General features: G+C 40.5%; 1 protein-coding gene across 1 annotated transcript in view; it reads right to left on the bottom strand.

The window, feature by feature from the left end:
* Window positions 1–13,196: 13,196 nt before the first annotated feature.
* Window positions 13,197–18,236, bottom strand: part of uncx4.1 (Unc4.1 homeobox (C. elegans)) — a 5,708-nt gene continuing 668 nt past the window's right edge. The window contains exons 2-3 of the mRNA XM_060898262.1: window positions 17,711–17,886; window positions 13,197–13,931 (exon numbers count right to left, since the gene is read on the bottom strand). Of these exons, the coding sequence (XP_060754245.1) occupies window positions 13,197–13,931; window positions 17,711–17,886 (911 nt within the window). The remainder of the gene's footprint in view (window positions 13,932–17,710; window positions 17,887–18,236) is intronic.

Genomic DNA, 18,236 nt, shown 5'->3' with positions numbered 1-18,236 from the left:
ACATTGAATAATTTCAAAACTTTTCCCACCTTTAATGTGGCCTATAACCTGTACAGTTCAACTGAAAAACAAACAAATCTGTTCGGGGGAAAAACATAAAAAATAAAAAATGTACAATAAGCTGGTTGCGTAAGTGTGCACACCCTTAAACTAATACTTTGTTTAAGTATTAGTTTAAGGGTGTTAGTTATTAGTTTAAGCACCTTTAGTTTAATTAGTTTAAGCACCTTCTGATTTAATTACAGCATTCAGTCTTTTTGGGTCGGAGTCGATCAGCCTGCCACATCTAGACTTGGCAATATTTGCCCAGTCTTCCTTGCAAAAGCGCTTCAAATCTGTCAGATTGCGAGGGCATCTCTTGTGCACAGCCCTCTTCAGATCACCCCACAGATTTTCAACTGGATTTAGGTCTGGGCTCTGGCTGGGCCATTCCAAAACTTTTTTGGGGTCATTGTCGTGCTGAAAGATGAAATTCCTCTTCATCTTCATCTTTCTAGCAGACACCTGAAGGTTTTGGGCCAAAATTGACTGGTATTTAGAACTGTTCATAATTCCCTCCACCTTGACTAAAGCCCCTGTTCCAGCTGAGGAAAAACAAGCCCAAAACATGATGCTGCCACCACCATGCTTCACCGTGGGTATGGGGTTCTTTTGGTGATGTGCAGTGTTGTTTTTGCACCAAACATACCTTTTGGAATTGTGTCCAAAAAGTTCAACCTTGGTTTCATCAGACCAGAACACATTTTCCCACATGCTTTTGGGAGAGTTGATGTATTTTTTGCAAAATTTAGCTGGGCCTGGATGTTTTTCTTTGTAAGAAAAGGCTTCTGTCTTGCGACCCTACCTCATAGTCCAGACATATGGAGAATACAGGAGATTGTTGTCACATGTAGTACACAACCAGTACTTGCCAGAAATTCCTGCAGCTCCTTCAGTGTTGCTGTCGGCCTCTCGGCAGCCTCCCTGACCAGTTTTCGTCTTGTCTTTTCATCAATTTTGGAGGGACGTCCAGTTCTCGGTAATGTCACTGTTGTCCCATATTTTCTCCACTTCTTGACGACTGTCTTCACTGTGCTCCATGGTATATCTAATGCCCTGGAAATGTTTTTGTCCCCTTCTCCTGACTGATACCTTTCAACAATGAGATCCCTCTGACGCTTTGTAAGCTCTCTGTGAACCCTGGCTTTTGCTGGAGGATGCAACTGAGTAAATGTCTGAACTTTATTTGGGGTTAATCAGAGACATTTTGGCAGGTGTGAACCCAAAAAGACTGAATGCTGTCATTAAATCAAAAGGTGCTTCGACAAAGTATTAGTTTAAGGGTGTGCACACTTACACAACCAGCTTACTGTACGTTTTTTATTTTTTATGTTTTTCCCCCAAACAGATGTGTTTGTTTTTCAGTTGAATTGTACAGGTTATAGGTCACATTAAAGGTGGGAAAAGTTTTGAAATTATTTATTGCGGTCTCGTTTTTTTACATCAGAAAACCTCTCATTTTAACGGGGTGTGTAGACTTTTTATATCCACTGTAAATCAAAGCGCCTCTGGTCTGAAACATCCCATACAGCCTTTTCCACCAAAGCAGTTCCAGGGCTGGTTCGGGGCCAGTGCTTAGTTTGGAACCGGGTTTTCTGTTTCCACTGACAAAGAACTGGCTCTGGGGCCAGAAAAACCGGTTCCAGGCTAGCACCAACTCTCTGCTGGGCCAGAGGAAAGAACCGCTTACATCAGCGGGGGGGCGGAATTGTTAAGACCGACAACAATAACAAGACCGCGAAAGATCGCCATTTTTAAGCGACGAGAAGCAGCAGCTGTACAAACCCGAAGTCATCCATTATTATTATTGTTGTTGTTGTTTTTGCTTCGATATTCGCGCCAAGGTTTATGCAAACGTAGCGACGTAACTGACGTATACAGCGATGTAACTGACGTATACAGCGACCTAATGACGTAGCTCCGCGAGCTATGGAAAAGAAAACTGGTTCTCAGCTGGCTCGCAAGTTGAACGTGTTGTGAACCAGCACCAGCACTGGCCCCGAACCAGCCCTGGAACTGATTTGGTGGAAAAGGGGTAATAGTGTCGTTTATAGAAGCAGCCCGTATGTGTTTTGGGTTCTGGGTCATGGGTGCAACTTCCTGGACTCATCTCATGGTCATTCAGTCCAAGCATGTTTGCTATTCTGTACGAAACATGTTATCAGCTTTCACGTGGTCACGGAGCGAAGAGCTGACGTCTCACTCGGGGTTTTTCAGCTGTTCTTGGACGCTTGTGTCTCTGCTGGTGTTGGCAGCCGTCTGTGTGGCCATGGGGGTCAGTGTGGAGTAAATAATTAGTGCAACTGGCTGGAGCTTTGCAGTGTGTGCGTGTGTGTGTGCGTTTTCTTAATTTGGCTAACGCTTGCAACTGTGAAGAGAGATGTCATTATTTACGCCAGATTATGATTCCCGGGTGCCACCAGGGGAGTCTGTTGCCCATTCCACCGGAAAGCAACCTTAAGCTGTTTATTTTCCTTGTGCTTTTTTTCTGTGTGTGTGTTTGTGTTTTTCTACCTTTTTTTTTTACAGAATATGCCTCATCCTGTTTTCTGTTCTGTTAACAGGATGTATTTAGACTGAATTACACCTAATTAATTGGATGTAATATGATTTTTGTAACAACTGTTGTTGTTTTTTGTCGCCCACTTAACAAGCACACATAGCCAGTACTAATTAAAAATCCCGTAATGGAATAGTTAAAGCCTCTCATCAGGGATGGGATGTGGATACGTACGCATATAATCTGGTTTTATTTTTATTTTTATTTCTTTTGGCCACATTAGGAGCACATTGTCGTGTGTTTTTTTTTCTTCTTTCATTAAAATGACTTTCAGTCATGAGTGAAACAGGATGGGACATATCAGCAGGACACTTCTTCTTGATTACTAAATTGTATTCGGGGTTTTTTTTTCTAATCCTTTCTTTCAGACCATAAGTTGATTTTAAATCGTCATGAACACCTAAATCTGTGCATCTTATATTATTATTATTATTATTATTATTATTATTACATTTATACAAACTTGTCTGAGTCACGTGATCATTATCCGTCTGTGTTATTTATTATTATCAGGAAAACAGAGTCAGTGTAACTGACGTCCTGTACAATAACTGAATTCACCGCGGAATTGAATAAATAGATAACGAATGCTGTAGAAATCCAACGTCGAAGCTGGTCGTCACCTGGAGGTTGAGGGGCCTGATGATCATTGTCTTGGACTTTTTATTCATGCACACTTAAATATTATTATTATAATAAATATTAGTTTTAAAGCTTTGTCTCACTTTTTTGTTTGTTTTTTGCTTGTATTATTATTATTATTAGTAGTAGTAGTAATAGTAGTGATGATGATGCTGTTGATATTTTTTTGTAATTATAAATGAACCAATTTGTGTGTGTGTGTGTGTGTGTGTGTATATGAGTGTTTAGTCTACGTCTAGTTCATATCTAGAGTGTTTATACTGTTTATATTGTCTGAGTGTTTAGTCTATGTCTAGTTCCTATCTAGAGTGTTTATACTGTTTACATTGTTTGTTTTTTTCAATTATTCTATTTTTATTTATTGCATTGCCTGTTTGCACCATGGGTCAGAGAGGACTGAAATTTCATCTGTGCTGTATGTTGAACATGTATAGCATATTTGACAATAAACTTGACTTGACTTGATAAATGACATTTATTTCATTTCAAAAACATATATGATGCTGTGAGTCACATGACCTGCCATAATGAAATTTTCCTAGAATGTGTTTCTCTCGCTGTTTATTGTAAACCATCTTCCTCTGATGTATTATAGTGCTCACTGACACATCATTCTATTTTTATTGTGTGTGTGTGTGTGTGTGTGTGTGTGTGTGTGTGTGTGTGTGTGTGTGTGTGTGTGTGTGTGTGTGTGTTCTCTCATTTCCTTCTCTTCCTCTCTCTGTCTCTGCTCTCAGCAGCGCAGCGTCCTGGAGGTGGGAACGAGGCCATGCTTATCAGGCTGGCTCGCTCGTCCTGTCCCGCCCCGGTGCTTCCTCCTGGCCCGTGGTAAAGATCCTCAGAGTGCCAATCTGCCACCTCTCTCCATGGCCTCTGTGTAAGCTCTCGTCCGTCAGCGGCTCACAAAAATCCACCAGCAGCGTAAACGATCAGGCTTTACACTCCGGATTGTATTCGAGGTTAATTGAGACATCTATAATGCCATGTTTCAGCAGTAATTATGAATAAACTAGAGTCCTGATAAAACACAGCGACTGATCGTGAGTTATTATGTCCTGGTGTATCTCATTGGTAAAGGCAGATTTGTGTGTGTGTGTGTGTGTGTGGTCATTTCTCTGTGAGTAATGTTCTGAAAGCTCCTAATGAACTCCATTACATACATGTCAACCTATACGGAATGTCCGTATTTTATACGGATTTGATTCAATAAACGTAGTATACGGGCGTACAAATAAAGTTATACGGATTCTTTAAAAAAAACTTCAATATTTATTTAGAGCTATAATCAAGTCCCACGATGATAAAAGAGCGCATAACATTTACAACTGTACTGTACACCACAGAAAGCACAGACAGACAGTAAAGAGTCTTATGAAATCGCGCGTTATCTTGTGGTAGCGAGACTTCGTTCCACTTCTGATCATGCGCACACCGCATTGTGAGAATCCCGCCAATCGGGAAGTAACATTTTGTTTGAAACGCATATTTCCACCTGAGTGACTTTCAGTAGTGACTGAAAAGATTCTGAATGGGCACTCTGGCAAGATCAACACAGACACTTGCTGTGACATGCAGCCTCGTGAGGTATTGGTGCAGACTGCTAAAAAAGCTGTCATGGAGTACAATTCAGAACATTAGAGTGACACTTTGTGTTTTTGTCGAACATTGGAGCTTTGTATTCATTCTGAAGATTTATTGTTATTAATATTGAATAAAAAGTAACTGGGATATATCATTAATTATCATTCAAATTTTAGGTAAATTGTTTTAATTTGCATCTCATAAGGATTTTATAAGGGAAATACGGATTTTGGAGGTTGGTTATACAGGTTTGATTGACCAAAGGTTGACATGTATGCCATTATCAGGTGATAATAGAAGAATGAAGTCGAAAGGTTGGAAAGGTGTGTGTGAGGCGGATCACCCACATCAGGAGATAACTGTGATTTCATTTCAACATCTTTCTCTTCACAGAAATCTTTTCCTTTCTTTCTGCTTTTCTATTCTGTAACTGGTGTGTTTTGTTGTTGTTGTTGTTGTTGTTGTTCATTTGTTTATTTTATTTTGTACATGGATTCATGGTGCGCAAATAAGAGCCTTACACTCATGTAATAGAATTCGGGATAATCTTTTATCACACCAAGACACACACAGAACTGATCTGAAACTAACACAGGCCATAGTCACTGAACGATTCAATATTTTTTTTCCTCTTAGCTTTAATAAATGTTTGCAGTATTCAAATATTCATACTCAAACACTGCTAATTCTTAATTTTACAATTTAACAGTCACGGATTTTCCATTAATTCTTGACAAACAAAAGAGGAAGGTGTGGTTTTGGTTTTTCATTTAGTGAATTACGAAAAAAATGGAAATGTTAAATAGACATTTCATGTGCGTGCATGCGTGCGTGTGTGAGTGTGGGTGTCAGAAAGAATTGAATTAGGAGACTTTTTTAAAGTTGTTTAATCCTTTCACCTACTTGGAATGTGTGGAAGCCTTTTAAACACTTTTTTTTCTGATGCTTCCATTCACTCTGTGTGTGTGTGTGTGTGTGTGTGTGTGTGTGTGTGTGTGTGTGTGTGTGTGTGTGTGCGCGCGCGCGCACACGCACACACACAAATATGACAATGCTGCATTATTAAAAGTATAAAGAGGCAGAAAAGCAGAAATATAACTCCATTCAGCCAGCATGATATTGAGTCGAAGACGAGTAGCTGAATGGAATATATCTGATATACCATGAAAAAAGCCAGCCAATATTATTATTATTATTATCTCATCTCATCTCATTATCTCTAGCCACTTTATCCTGTTCTACAGGAGCCTATCCCAGCTGACTACGGGCGAAAGGCGGGGTACACCCTGGACAAGTCGCCAGGTCATCACAGGGCTGACACATAGACACAGACAACCATTCACACTCACATTCACACCTACGCTCAATTTAGAGTCACCAGTTAACCTAACCTGCATGTCTTTGGACTGTGGGGGAAACCGGAGCACCCGGAGGAAACCCACACAGACACGGGGAGAACATGCAAACTCCGCACAGAAAGGCCCTCGCCGCCCACGGGGCTCGAACCCGGACCTTCTTGCTGTGAGGCAACAGCGCTAACCACTATGCCACCATGCCGCCCCTATTATTATTATTATTATTATTATTATTATTATTATTATACTACATACACATTCGATGGAACAATTATAGATTTTACAAAAAGTTAAGAACAGGGCGGAAACTTACCAATATTGAATATCAATATTGAAGTCCAAAAAGCCTGAACAACAACCCGACATATATACAAGCTATATACAGGTTGACGGTTCAAGTTCACAGTTACTTTTGGTCGTAGTTAATTGTTCCATTGCAGTTGTTCAAAACAAAAGGGCTTTGCTGAGTGAAGTCCTCTTGGAAAAGTCTCCATCACTTTTCCTCACCTCCAAGTAGAACTTTATATTTCTGCTACTGCTCTCTTTTCCAGTTTTTCAATGTCCGTTGGTCTGTTTTTCTCATCAATATGCATGAAGAATATCCAGTGAAGTTTTTGTAGCCTTTCAGGTATTCAGCATGTCGTTCTCTTTAAATCTTCGGCTTTTAATGAAGCAAATCTCGCCGCCGTGTTTGTTTACAAACTGTCAGTCACTCACTAGCGTGGAAGTTTTACATCTCCGACGTGTCTCTTTTCCAGTTTTTCAATGTCCGTTGGTATGCTTTTCTCTTGTAAATATGCATGAAGAATATATAATGAAGTTTTGGTAGCCTTTCGGGTGTTCAGCGCGTCTTTAGTTTCAGTTTATTTATTCAGTGCTTAAACCGAGCACTGAATTAACCCCGTCTTCTCTCTCTCCCGGCCAACAAAGAAATGATTGTGCGCATGCGCAACAGAAAAGTTTTGTTATTGGATCTTCGCATGTGACATCGTGTTGTCTTGACAATGTGCAATATTATAACAATATTGCATGCTCGTTCTCCATTGGGTAGAGTGGCGTACACTGTAAACCCGAATAAGTTGAGTTTACTTAAAAAAATTGAGGAAAGTGGTTGCCTTAAAAAAAATAAGTAATTATTAATGATTGAATTGAGTCCCTTAAACTTACAATCTTCTGGTAAGTTTAAGGTACTCAATTCAATCATTAATAATTACTTATTTTTTTTAAGGCAACCACTTTCCTCAATTTTTTTAAGTAAACTCAACTTATTCGGGTTTACAGTGTAATACATGTAGGATAAGCGATATGATAACAATATTGCATGCCATCAATAAACCCACTAGAAGGGAATAGAACACACGTTTTTATTCCATGGAAAACATGGCCTGTATGTACAGTATGTATAATAAAAATATACACTACCGTTCAAAAGTTTGGGGTCACTTTGAAATGTCCATATTTTTGAAAGAAAAGCACTGTTCTTTTCAATGAAGATCACTTTAAACTAATCAGAAATCCACTCTATACATTGCTAATGTGGTAAATGACTATTCTAGCTGCAAATGTCTGGTTTTTGGTGCAATATCTCCATAGGTGTATAGAGGCCCATTTCCAGCAACTCTCACTCCAGTGTTCTAATGGTACAATGTGTTTGCTCATTGCCTCAGAAGGCTAATGGATGATTAGAAAACCCTTGTACAATCATGTTAGCACAGCTGAAAACAGTTGAGCTCTTTAGAGAAGCTATAAAACTGACCTTCCTTTGAGCAGATTGAGTTTCTGGAGCATCACATTTGTGGGGTCGATTAAATGCTCAAAATGGCCAGAAAAACGTCTCGACTATATTTTCTATTCGTTTTACAACTTATGGTGGGAAATAAAAGTGTGACTTTTCATGGAAAACACAAAATTGTCTGGGTGACCCCAAACTTTTGAACGGTAGTGTATCTAGTCCAATTAAACTGCTGTTGCTTGTTAGTATTTCTTTGCAGTCAGGTTACAGGAAATGAAGTCACTCTCTGGAGCTCAAGCTGATGAACAGATTTCTTCACCACAGAGGTTAAAGCTGGAACTGTATAAAATGAGGGGTTTTTTTTCCTTCACCTTGTCCATAACGTGCACTCGGGATAGAAGTGAATATCAATATGATCCGAAGACAATCCGAACAGATACATATGCAAAGGTGCAAAGATGTTAACAAAATCAAACACAGAGACAGAAACACAGACTCGATGTAAATTAGTTCTACGGTGAAGCATCCAGGATTCCCAGGGAAAGGAGCTCAAAAAAACTGAGGCGAGAAATTGAGGCTTTAATCCAAAAACATTTTGAGCGTAGCACTTTTAGCGCGTTCTTCTTCAGGTGCGTTTTGTTTAGGATCGTAACGACGATCACGTCAAGGTGTGACAAAACACATGACTCAGAGATTTGCGAGAGATTTTGTGTGTGTGTGTGTGTGTGTGTGTGTGTGTGTGTGTGTGTGTGTGTGTGTGTGTGAGAGAGAGAGAGAGAGAGAGAGAGAGAGAGCATACAGGATGCAAATAAGGATCTTGAAATCACAGCGCTTAATTAATTGCAGACATTTGTTTCCATTAAATAAAAAATAACACATCCTGGGGAGCTCAATTGCTGTTAATTATGCTTGATATCCTCGTTTGTAAATTAGCAAGCATGGTGCTTTAGTGTTGTGAGTGTAAAAAAAACGATAATAATAAGATAGGCCTACGTTTTGTCTTTACGTGTCTCCCCCTGAGGGTGAAATCCCTCCCAGGAGAAAGAGGGAAATTACATGTGGACGGGGCAGAAGAGAGGACTACAGGGGGTGGTAAATTAGCTGCCTGATCCACACTTATTGGCACACACACACACACACACACACACACACACACACACACACACTCTCTCTCTCTCTCTCGCTCTCTCTCTCTCTCTTCCCCCCATTAGCCAGAGTCGACAAGCCTTCCAGTTTTTTTCTCCCTCTTGTCTCTCCCAGCGTGGTCGTCTCATATATTTTCAGTATCTCACCGAGATATGAATGGACGATGATCAGTTAAATTGAAAATCAGACAGCTGCCTTGTCTGCCTGCTTCGTAATTAGTGAGAGAAATGAGCGACGCCTAGAGGGATAATGGCGCATAAAAAAACAGTTTGCACCCCTTCCACATTTCGCTTTTAATGATGCTCCTGAGTAAATATTCCGCTTCCTCCCTGCTTGTTCCAGAGATCGGATTGAATTTGTTGCACATCTTCGACGCCAAGAAACCGAAGTGTGCGTCCTCTTCTCAATGAAAAGTATTTACCCAGAGCTTTCAGGAAACATGCTCTGACTCTTACCACAAGGCTCCTTCGTATTCATAACGGAACGTTCTCTGAACCACACTTGAGCGTTATATTTCCGTACAAACTCAACTTTCCTGGAAAACCGAACGATCTGCTCTCCGAATGTTTCAGGAACCAAACACAGACATTTCCAGAACCTTTTGAGAAGCAATAACTCTCAGCTGGTGAACGCCAGCTCAAGCTGTCAGATGACATCATAAAACTCATTTGCATATTGACGGATTCGTCAGGGTCATTTGCATACCAAAACATTATAGCAGAATAGAATAAAGTTTTCCCTTTGTGAACAATAGTGATCAGTGATTAGTTGCTGTCTTTACACTGATGATGAGTCGAGTGAACCTGCCCTCAAAGTTCATAGAACAGCAGCTGTGATTGAGCTGGAGAGCCGTATCGGGTGCAGGAAAGTCGCAAGTCACAGGAAAGAGCATAGAAAGTGAATAAATCGAGCTACAAAGCCGCAACATTGGCCACACTGATTCACAAGTAAACATCAGGAGCCACACCTTCAATATTCCTCAACTATCTCGTCTTGATGAGTTCTCATGGAGCTGTGTATAGCTTATCCATAGACGTAACTGATGTTCATCAAATCTCATTTTAACACTTTATACTTGCACTTGCAGAAAAACGGGGGACTAAATCATGTGTTTGTTGCTAGGGTGATACCAGTGTTATAGTCGAGTCTCTAAACTTTGAGTCCGAGTCCAGTCTCGAGTCCCCAGTGTTCAAATCCAAGTCATTAAAAACAAATTTCGAGTCAAGTCTGAGTCCACTATTGATCCGAGTCGAGTCCAACACTCCAATCGCACCATGTGATGGTGACTGTTTTAGTGTCATTAACATTAGTTTGTTCCTGAACATGGCGTATGAACAGGTGAATGTGCTTCTCTTTGTCAGGGAGTGTGAAGTATTCTGTCAGAGATGGTTGGGAGATGGATGTAAGTGCAGAGGGTGTGTTTATTAATACAAGTGAAGACGGTAAACAATCCAGAATGGCAGGCAAAATCATAAAATGGTGAAACAGGCCAACAGGTCAAGCGAGGCACAAACAGGCTATCGTAGACTCGGCAGAATCAAAGAAGAGAAACAGGAAATCAGGAAACCAAACAAGGAAATAAGGCACAGTAATGTGTCAGCAACGCAACTCAATACTTCGCAAAGTAAGTGTGTTTTCACAGTTTTTATATACTGTAGGCGCACTGATTGCGCCCTTATCCTGTGCAGGTGTGAATCGTTTATGGCGTGCGTGAGAGTCTATCTGATGCACGCACCAAGCCAAGGTGTGACACTCTTGCACGAAATTATTACAAAAATTAATGTAGATATAAATATCTTATGCCAAATTATTATGGCATGTTACAAAAAATAAAGCAAAAAATCCGAGTCCTCGTCTCCAATTTATGAGTCCGAATGCAGTTAATGTACGAGTCCGAGTCCGAGTCATCAGCGCTTGAGTCCAAAAAATTAGGGCACGAGTCCTGGACTCCAGTACTACAAGCTTGGGTGATCCGTTAATCCTACATCATTCGTATCTTTAAAACGTACGCTACCTTTTACCTAGAAAGGTGCTGGTATTGTTTACCTTTAAAGTTTTACTCTAAAAGGCAGAAATGGTCGAATCACGTGTCTTAAATCATTTTGAAAGGTCACTATAGCTGCATTTCCAGATGAACGACACACGTTAAAGGTACAAAAGGAAAGGTATATGTATATATATATATATATATATATATATATATATATATATATATATATATATAAAATGTTTTAAGAGAGCAAATTGCAAGGGAAGTTGAGATCAGAAAACATACTTGGTACGCTCAAGCCTACATCTTTTGGATAGAAAGAGAAAGCTATAAAGCTCACATCCTAAATCTGTCGAAAGTAAGCTGATAAAAAAACATTTGATCTTGAAATGTGAAGGTGTGTGTGTGTGTGTGTGTGTGTGTGTGTGTGTGTGTGTAGTGTTAATTACAGTACAATCTATTAACACTCACTCACTGTTAAAGCCACGCCCACATCTCCAGGTTAAATACTGTAAGTGCAGGAGAAATTAATACTCTTGGGTTTGGGTTTTTTGTTGTTGTTGTTTTTGTTTGTTTCTTTCCAAGAATGTAGAGATATAAAGGATTTATACCTTCATCCCTCTCTCTCTCTCTCTCTCTCTCTCTGTCTCTCTAATTATTTTACCCATAATCCTCCTCTCGTGCAGTGCAAATAGCTGTAGCCCAAATGGAGAAATTATGTAAATATTATTTAAGCGCCCTCACGGTACAGGACTCATGAGCTAAACCCCGAGACCCTCCGTTTATTTTCAATTTATTTGCTAATCAAAGGGCCGCTGTGACCGGGGGACATGTGGGCACGTGCACGTGTGTGTGTGTGTGTGTGTGTGTGTGTGTGTGTGTGTGTGTGTGTGTGTGGAGGGGGTTGGTTTGGTGCTGAGGAGGTCGTATAGCAACCTTATGAAACTGCATTTCGGTTTTGCAAAGTGCACAAGAGGCTCCCTAAAGCATGATTTGCCTCTGTGTGTGTGTGTGTGTGTGTGTGTGTGTGTGTGTGTGTGTGTGTGTGTGTGTGTGTGTGTGTGTGTGTGTGAGAGAGAGAGAGAGAGAGAGAGAGAGAGAGAGAGAGAGAGACAGTCCCATTACAAGGTGACACATGATCAATAGGCCGATAAGGCGGAGACATCAGTGTGCGCGCACGAGAACAATGAGGGATATGACCAAGCATCCATCTTAATATCGCCGCCTGCGCGCGCGCCCTGCCAGGGAAAAATCCGCCCCACGAATCACCCGGCGCGTGCACACACACACACACACACACATGGTGCCGAAGCTATTATTTCACCAGGCTTTCATACTAATTCTATTATTGTTGGAACTTTATGTGATTTTATATCACTGGAATCGTGTGTGTGTGTGTGTGTGTGTGTGTGTGTGTGTGTGTGTGTGTGTAATAAAGCTTCAGGCTAAAAAAAAAAGGAGGAGAGAAAAAAAACCCTGAATATATCACCCCTGCCTCCATCAGGAAAATAATTACTTTCATATCAAAACTCGGCAGGAGTTGACCAACTCCCCTCCTCCCCCCCTTTCTCTCTTTCTCTCTCTCTTTCCCTGCGGCAGGGCTCGAAACCCTCCTCGAATAGACGGCAGGTTCTGAATGAGTGAATTTGTTATTAAAGCAATAAACACGAAGCTTCCATACTTCTCAAACGATAAACAAAATTATATATATATATATATATATATATATATATATATATATATATAAAAGACTCAAAATAAAAGCCACAGCAGGAAGTGAAAGGCGAGCATTTGGGAGCAAAAATTAAAAATAAAAAAATAAAAAAAAAAGAGTTCGGGTATTTTTTTCTTCCTTTTCAGAATTTGTTTTTATTATTTATGAAAAAATGTTACATATATAAATATATTTGATAATTTATCATTTCTGAGGATTCTGTATTGTCCTGTAAAGGCGAGGAGCTCATATTTATCCAATAATAATAATAATAATAATAATAATCCATCTGAATGAATGAAGGATCCGCTCTGAGGGTGAGTTTGGTTTTTTTTGTTTTGTTTTGGGTTTTTTTTTAAAAAAAGGAGTCCAAAGTGTCTGGAAGATTATAAAAAACTGTTCCAAACTCAAAATGCGTTCAGCCCACAGGCTCTTCTTCACTCTTTCGCTCCTTCACTCTTTATATCTGCGTCTGACTTCTCTTCCTGGCCGCAGGGTGTGGTGTGTGTGGTGTGTGTGTGATGTGCTCCAAGTGAAAGCTGATCGCTTTTCGGTCTTTTAGCCTCGGGGCAGTGTGTGCTGTCTGCACTGGAGTCACTGTTTTTTTGCGGGACAATAAAACCCAAAGGCTGCGTGATGGGGTACAACAGGAAGTGACCTTTACCGACGACAGGTGTTTGAGGAAAATCGGAAGAAAATGGCGCCGGCTTCCGTTTGGGACTGGAGTCAGCGAGCAAGCTCTCCACACTGAAAGGGTTGAGCTTGTGTAAGGAGGAAGGGCGTGTGAAATTGGCACCGGGACACAGGGCCAGGTTCCGGGTGTGTGCGTCGGGGTCGGGGTCGGGGTCGGGGATGGGCTCGGGTTGGCGCGTGTGTGCGCTGGACGTGGGGCGTTGTGCAGATTCGTTGTCGGTGCTCTGAGACACGTCGCTGTCGGAACCCGGTGTGTGGAGCAGCTCAGAGGGCAAGAACTTGTTCTGGGATTTCAGCAGCTTCCGTTCTTGTTTGCGTTTCTTCTTCTCGAGGCGCTGTAGCTCGCGCCGTGCGATCTCTTCCGGGTCCATGGGCTCTCCGCTGCACGTGGTGGGGTGAGAGTTGTGCGCCGGTCTACCAGGACCTTTTTTCGTGTTCTCCTTCTTCCTCCATTTGGCTCTCCGATTCTGAAACCAGACCTACAGCCGACAAGAACAACAACGTCATGAGGCCTCTAATGCACGGTGTGAACAAAAGGGTACTAAACGGTACCATTCATTGTTCCTAGCATGGTACCTTTAAACTTAGAAGTGTGTCTTATATCCTTTTAAATGCATAATAAAAGGTCCAGAAGATAAGGGTACCACCCCAAAATACACTTTTGCACAATAAAAGTGATAATAAAATGAACTTCTCCGAGTCCACCTTAAATCATTCCTAAAGGTACACTCTAATCATATTTCCAGGTACAAAAGATAAGGGTACCACTGCAAGGTACAATTTAGTACTATTTTTCAACAGGGGAAACACAATCAGAACTTTATTTGGAAAGTAAATTGATTCAGCTTAATAACATTCTAGTGAAAGTGTACTCTTAGAAATAAAGGTACCAGACTGTACTCTTCCATCTTTTAGAGCTGGTACCAAGATGTGTACACTTTTAGTACCACATCTTTCACCTTTAAAGCTTTACTCTAAAAGCTAATTATGGTCCAGGTAATACGGTACACTGTATCAGAGGTCCCTGAGGTCCCATTAGGTACCTTAAATTATTTTAAAAGTGCATGATATATCGGATACTAACGGTGCAAAAGACGTGCGCTTCATGGAACTAACAGGAAAATACAGCAGTTACAATATAATAACATTTATTGAATGAGAACTGGATGTGGATGTGAAATGCAGCTTAACTGTTGTTCTCTTAATACACTCAGAATAAACGGGTACTAAACTGAACTCCTGGGTAGCACCCTTGAAAGAAATGTGCACAAATTAAGTGGACCTTCACTCCAAACACTAATCCTGATTATGTACATTTAGGTTCACTCTCTGATCCAGGACAAAGATGTCTAACATATCAAATGCGCAAAAGTAAACAAGTTCAGAGACAAGGAAAGGTACTGTTTAGTACCATTCGTTTCTCTCATTAGATATTAATAATAGTATAAACAATTTCTTTCCACAGAAGTCTGAGCTCTTACACAAACACATCATTCATGTTTTCATTTTTCATTTTTAGAACGAGCCTCCAGCAGCAGATGTGCTCTTCTTCATTTCCCATTCAGTGTAATTGCTCACTCAGAGAGAGAGGGAGAGAGAGAGAGAGAGGGAGAGAGAGAGAGCACAAACTCGGAAGAGGTTTCTGGCTCGGATCTAGCAGCGGTAGCTTGGCTGCCTTCTGCACAGCTCTGATAATCATCCATCAGTGATGTTCATGACCGAAACACCACACTCATGACCTGATAATGAAGCTTAGATTTTGATTATAAAACGCACTAATCATCTACGAAGTAACAGAAACTATCTGGAACCAAATTTAAGGCTTCGTAACATCACCAGGAGGAACTCACAGGAACAGTTAAGAATTCATTTCATTAATCTCTTAAAACCAACAACATGACCAATCCAATACACTCTCGGGGGGGGTACTAAACTGTACCTTTATCATCACTAGTCCAGTACCTTTAAACCTAGAGCTGTGGATGGTCCGCTTCGGTCCCTGAGAGCTTTTGAGAAAAACGTAATAAAGTTATGAAAAATAATGGATCTTCATCATAATAACCCTCTATCTTCAGGGGAAAATAAATACTACAGTCCAGTAATAACAATATGAAGAATAATCCTCTGGTGTGTGTGTGTGTGTGTGTGTGTGTGTGTGTGTGTGTGTGTGTGTGTGTGTGTAAGAGAGAGAGAGAAAGAAAAGGAAAGGTATATCTGTAGTGTTTAGCCTTAATGTTTTATAAGGACATTTGGCTGGTCCTCATTAGGAAAACTGGGTGGGTTTTTTGTTTGTTTATTTTGTTTTTAGAAAATTATCAAAATTCAACTTTTATGTAAAAAATATAATAAAAGAGCTGAAATGTTCACTTTTGGTGTCTGAGGTGAAGGTTGAGGTTACACTGATGATTAACATTACTAAGCTGTGTTAGTGGAATGTCCTCATAAGGATAGTAAGAGACGTGTGTGTGTGTGTGTGTGTGTGTGTGTGTGTGTGTGTGTGTGTGTGTGTGTGTGTGTGTTTTAGCGGGCACCAAATGTCCCCACAACGAAAGTAATATCTGTAATGTTTGGCCTTGTGGCGGTCATGTGGTTGGTCCCCACAAAGAAAAGAGAGAGAGAGAGAGAGAGAGAGAGAGAGAGAGAGAGAGAGGAAAGGTATAGCTGTAGTTTTTAGCCTTGATGTTTTATAAGGACATTTGGCTGGTCCTCATTAGGAAAACTGGGTGGGCTTTTTTGTTTGTTTGTTTGTTTGTTTGTTTGTTTGTTTGTTTGTTTGTTTGTTCTGTTTTTAGAAAATTATCAAAATTCAACTTTTATGTAAAAAAAAGAGCTGAAATATTCATTTTTGGTGTCTGAGGTGAAGGTTGAGGATTAACATTACTAAGCTGTGTTAGTGTAAAGTCCTCATAAGGATAGTAAGAGACGTGTGTGTGTAAGTGAGAAAGAAAGAAAGAAAGAAAGAAAGAAAGAAAGAAAGAAAGAAAGAAAGAAAGAAAGAAAGAAAGAGTATATCTGTAGTGTTTAGCCTTGATGTTTTATAAGGACAATGGCTGGTCCTCATTAGGAAAACTGGGTGGGTTTTTTCTTTGTTTATTTTGTTTTTAGAAAATTATCAAAATTCAACTTTTATGTAAAAAAAGAGCTGAAATATTCACTTTTGGTGTCTGAGGTGAAGGTTGAGGATTAATATTACTAAGCTGTGTTAGTGTAAGGTCCTCATAAGGATAGTAAGAGACGTGTGTGTGTGTGGTGTGTGGTATGTGTGTGTGTGTGTGTGTGTGTGTGTGTGTGTGTGTGTGTGTGTGTGTAAGAGAGAGAGAGAAAGAAAAGGAAAGGTATATCTGTAGTCTTTAGCCTTGATGTTTTATAAGGACATTTGGCTGGTCCTCATTATGCGTACTGGGTGGTTTGTTTGTTTGTTTGTTTGTTTGTTTGTTTTGTTTTTAGAAATTTATCAAAATTCAACTTTTATGTAAAAAAAAAAGAGCTGAAATATTCACTTTTGGTGTCTGAGGTGAAGGTTGAGGATTAACATTACTAAGCTGTGTTAGTGTAAGGTCCTCATAAGGATAGTAAGAGACACGTGTGTGTGTGTGTGTGTGTGTGTGTGTGTGTGTGTGTGTGTGTGTGTGTGTGTGTGTGTGTTAGCGGGCACCAAATGTCCCCACAACGACAGTGATATCTGTAATGTTCGGCCTTGTGGTGGTCATGTGGTCGGTCCCCACGAGGAAAGCTGAGGGGGTTTTGTTTTGGAGTGCAGGGCTGTTGTTGTTGTTGTTGTTGTTTAATAATAAATAAATTAAAACGTGTGTGTGTGTGTGTGTGTGTGTGTGTGTGTGTGTGTGTGTGTGTGTGTGTAAGACAGCAGTAAAAAGGAGGAGAAGCCTGTGGACATTTCAGTCGGTTCCGAGCGCGCGCGCAGCCTCGCGGGTCATCAGTGCGGTTTTCTAAAGCAGATTCCCGGCCAGGAGAGCGCGCGCTCTCTCTCTCTCTCTCTCTCTCTCTCTCTCTCTCTCTCTCTCTCTCTGAATGATTGTCTCATCTCATCTCATTATCTGTAGCCGCTTTATCCTGTTCTACAGGGTCGCAGGCGAGCTGGAGCCTATCCCAGCTGTCTACGGGCGAAAGGCGGGGTACACCCTGGACAAGTCGCCAGGTCATCACAGGGCTGAATGATTGTGTGCGCTATAATAATCAGGAGTAATCTTTCTCAGCATCCTCCTCTAGAACGTGAAGAATCATTAACACGTTTGTTTACCTGCACACGTGACTCGACCAGATCCAGACGGAGCGCGAGCGCCTCGCGCATGAACACATCTGGATAGTGGCTCTCAGTAAACGCTTTCTCGAGCTCTTCCAGCTGCCAGCCGGTGAAGTTTGTCCGGGTTCGTCTCCGTTTACAGCCAGGACTCTCTTTCTCCAGATCTCCAGCATCTAAACACAACACAGCGGGGATCAGCTGCTGCACACACACTGTTTATCATCAACCACACACACACACACACACACACACACACAGAGACTAAGAGCCGGTTCCCTTTACACACTTTATTTACTCTCAGTCATTTTAATTTTATTTATCCAATAAATATTTATAATAATAATAATAATAATAATAATAATAATAATAAAATTATTTAAAAATCTGTATTAATTTCACTCTCTTTAGCAGAGTCGGGTTTAGTGCTTTAATGTTATTTTGAAATAATAATAACAATAATAATAATAATAATAATAATAACTTATATTTATGTATACACACACACAAGTTGATATTTCCTTGT

The sequence above is a fragment of the Neoarius graeffei genome, chromosome 18, assembly GCF_027579695.1.
Source record: "Neoarius graeffei isolate fNeoGra1 chromosome 18, fNeoGra1.pri, whole genome shotgun sequence".
In the NCBI taxonomy this organism is placed as follows: domain Eukaryota; kingdom Metazoa; phylum Chordata; class Actinopteri; order Siluriformes; family Ariidae; genus Neoarius; species Neoarius graeffei.
This window is presented reverse-complemented; position numbering and strand designations above follow the sequence as displayed.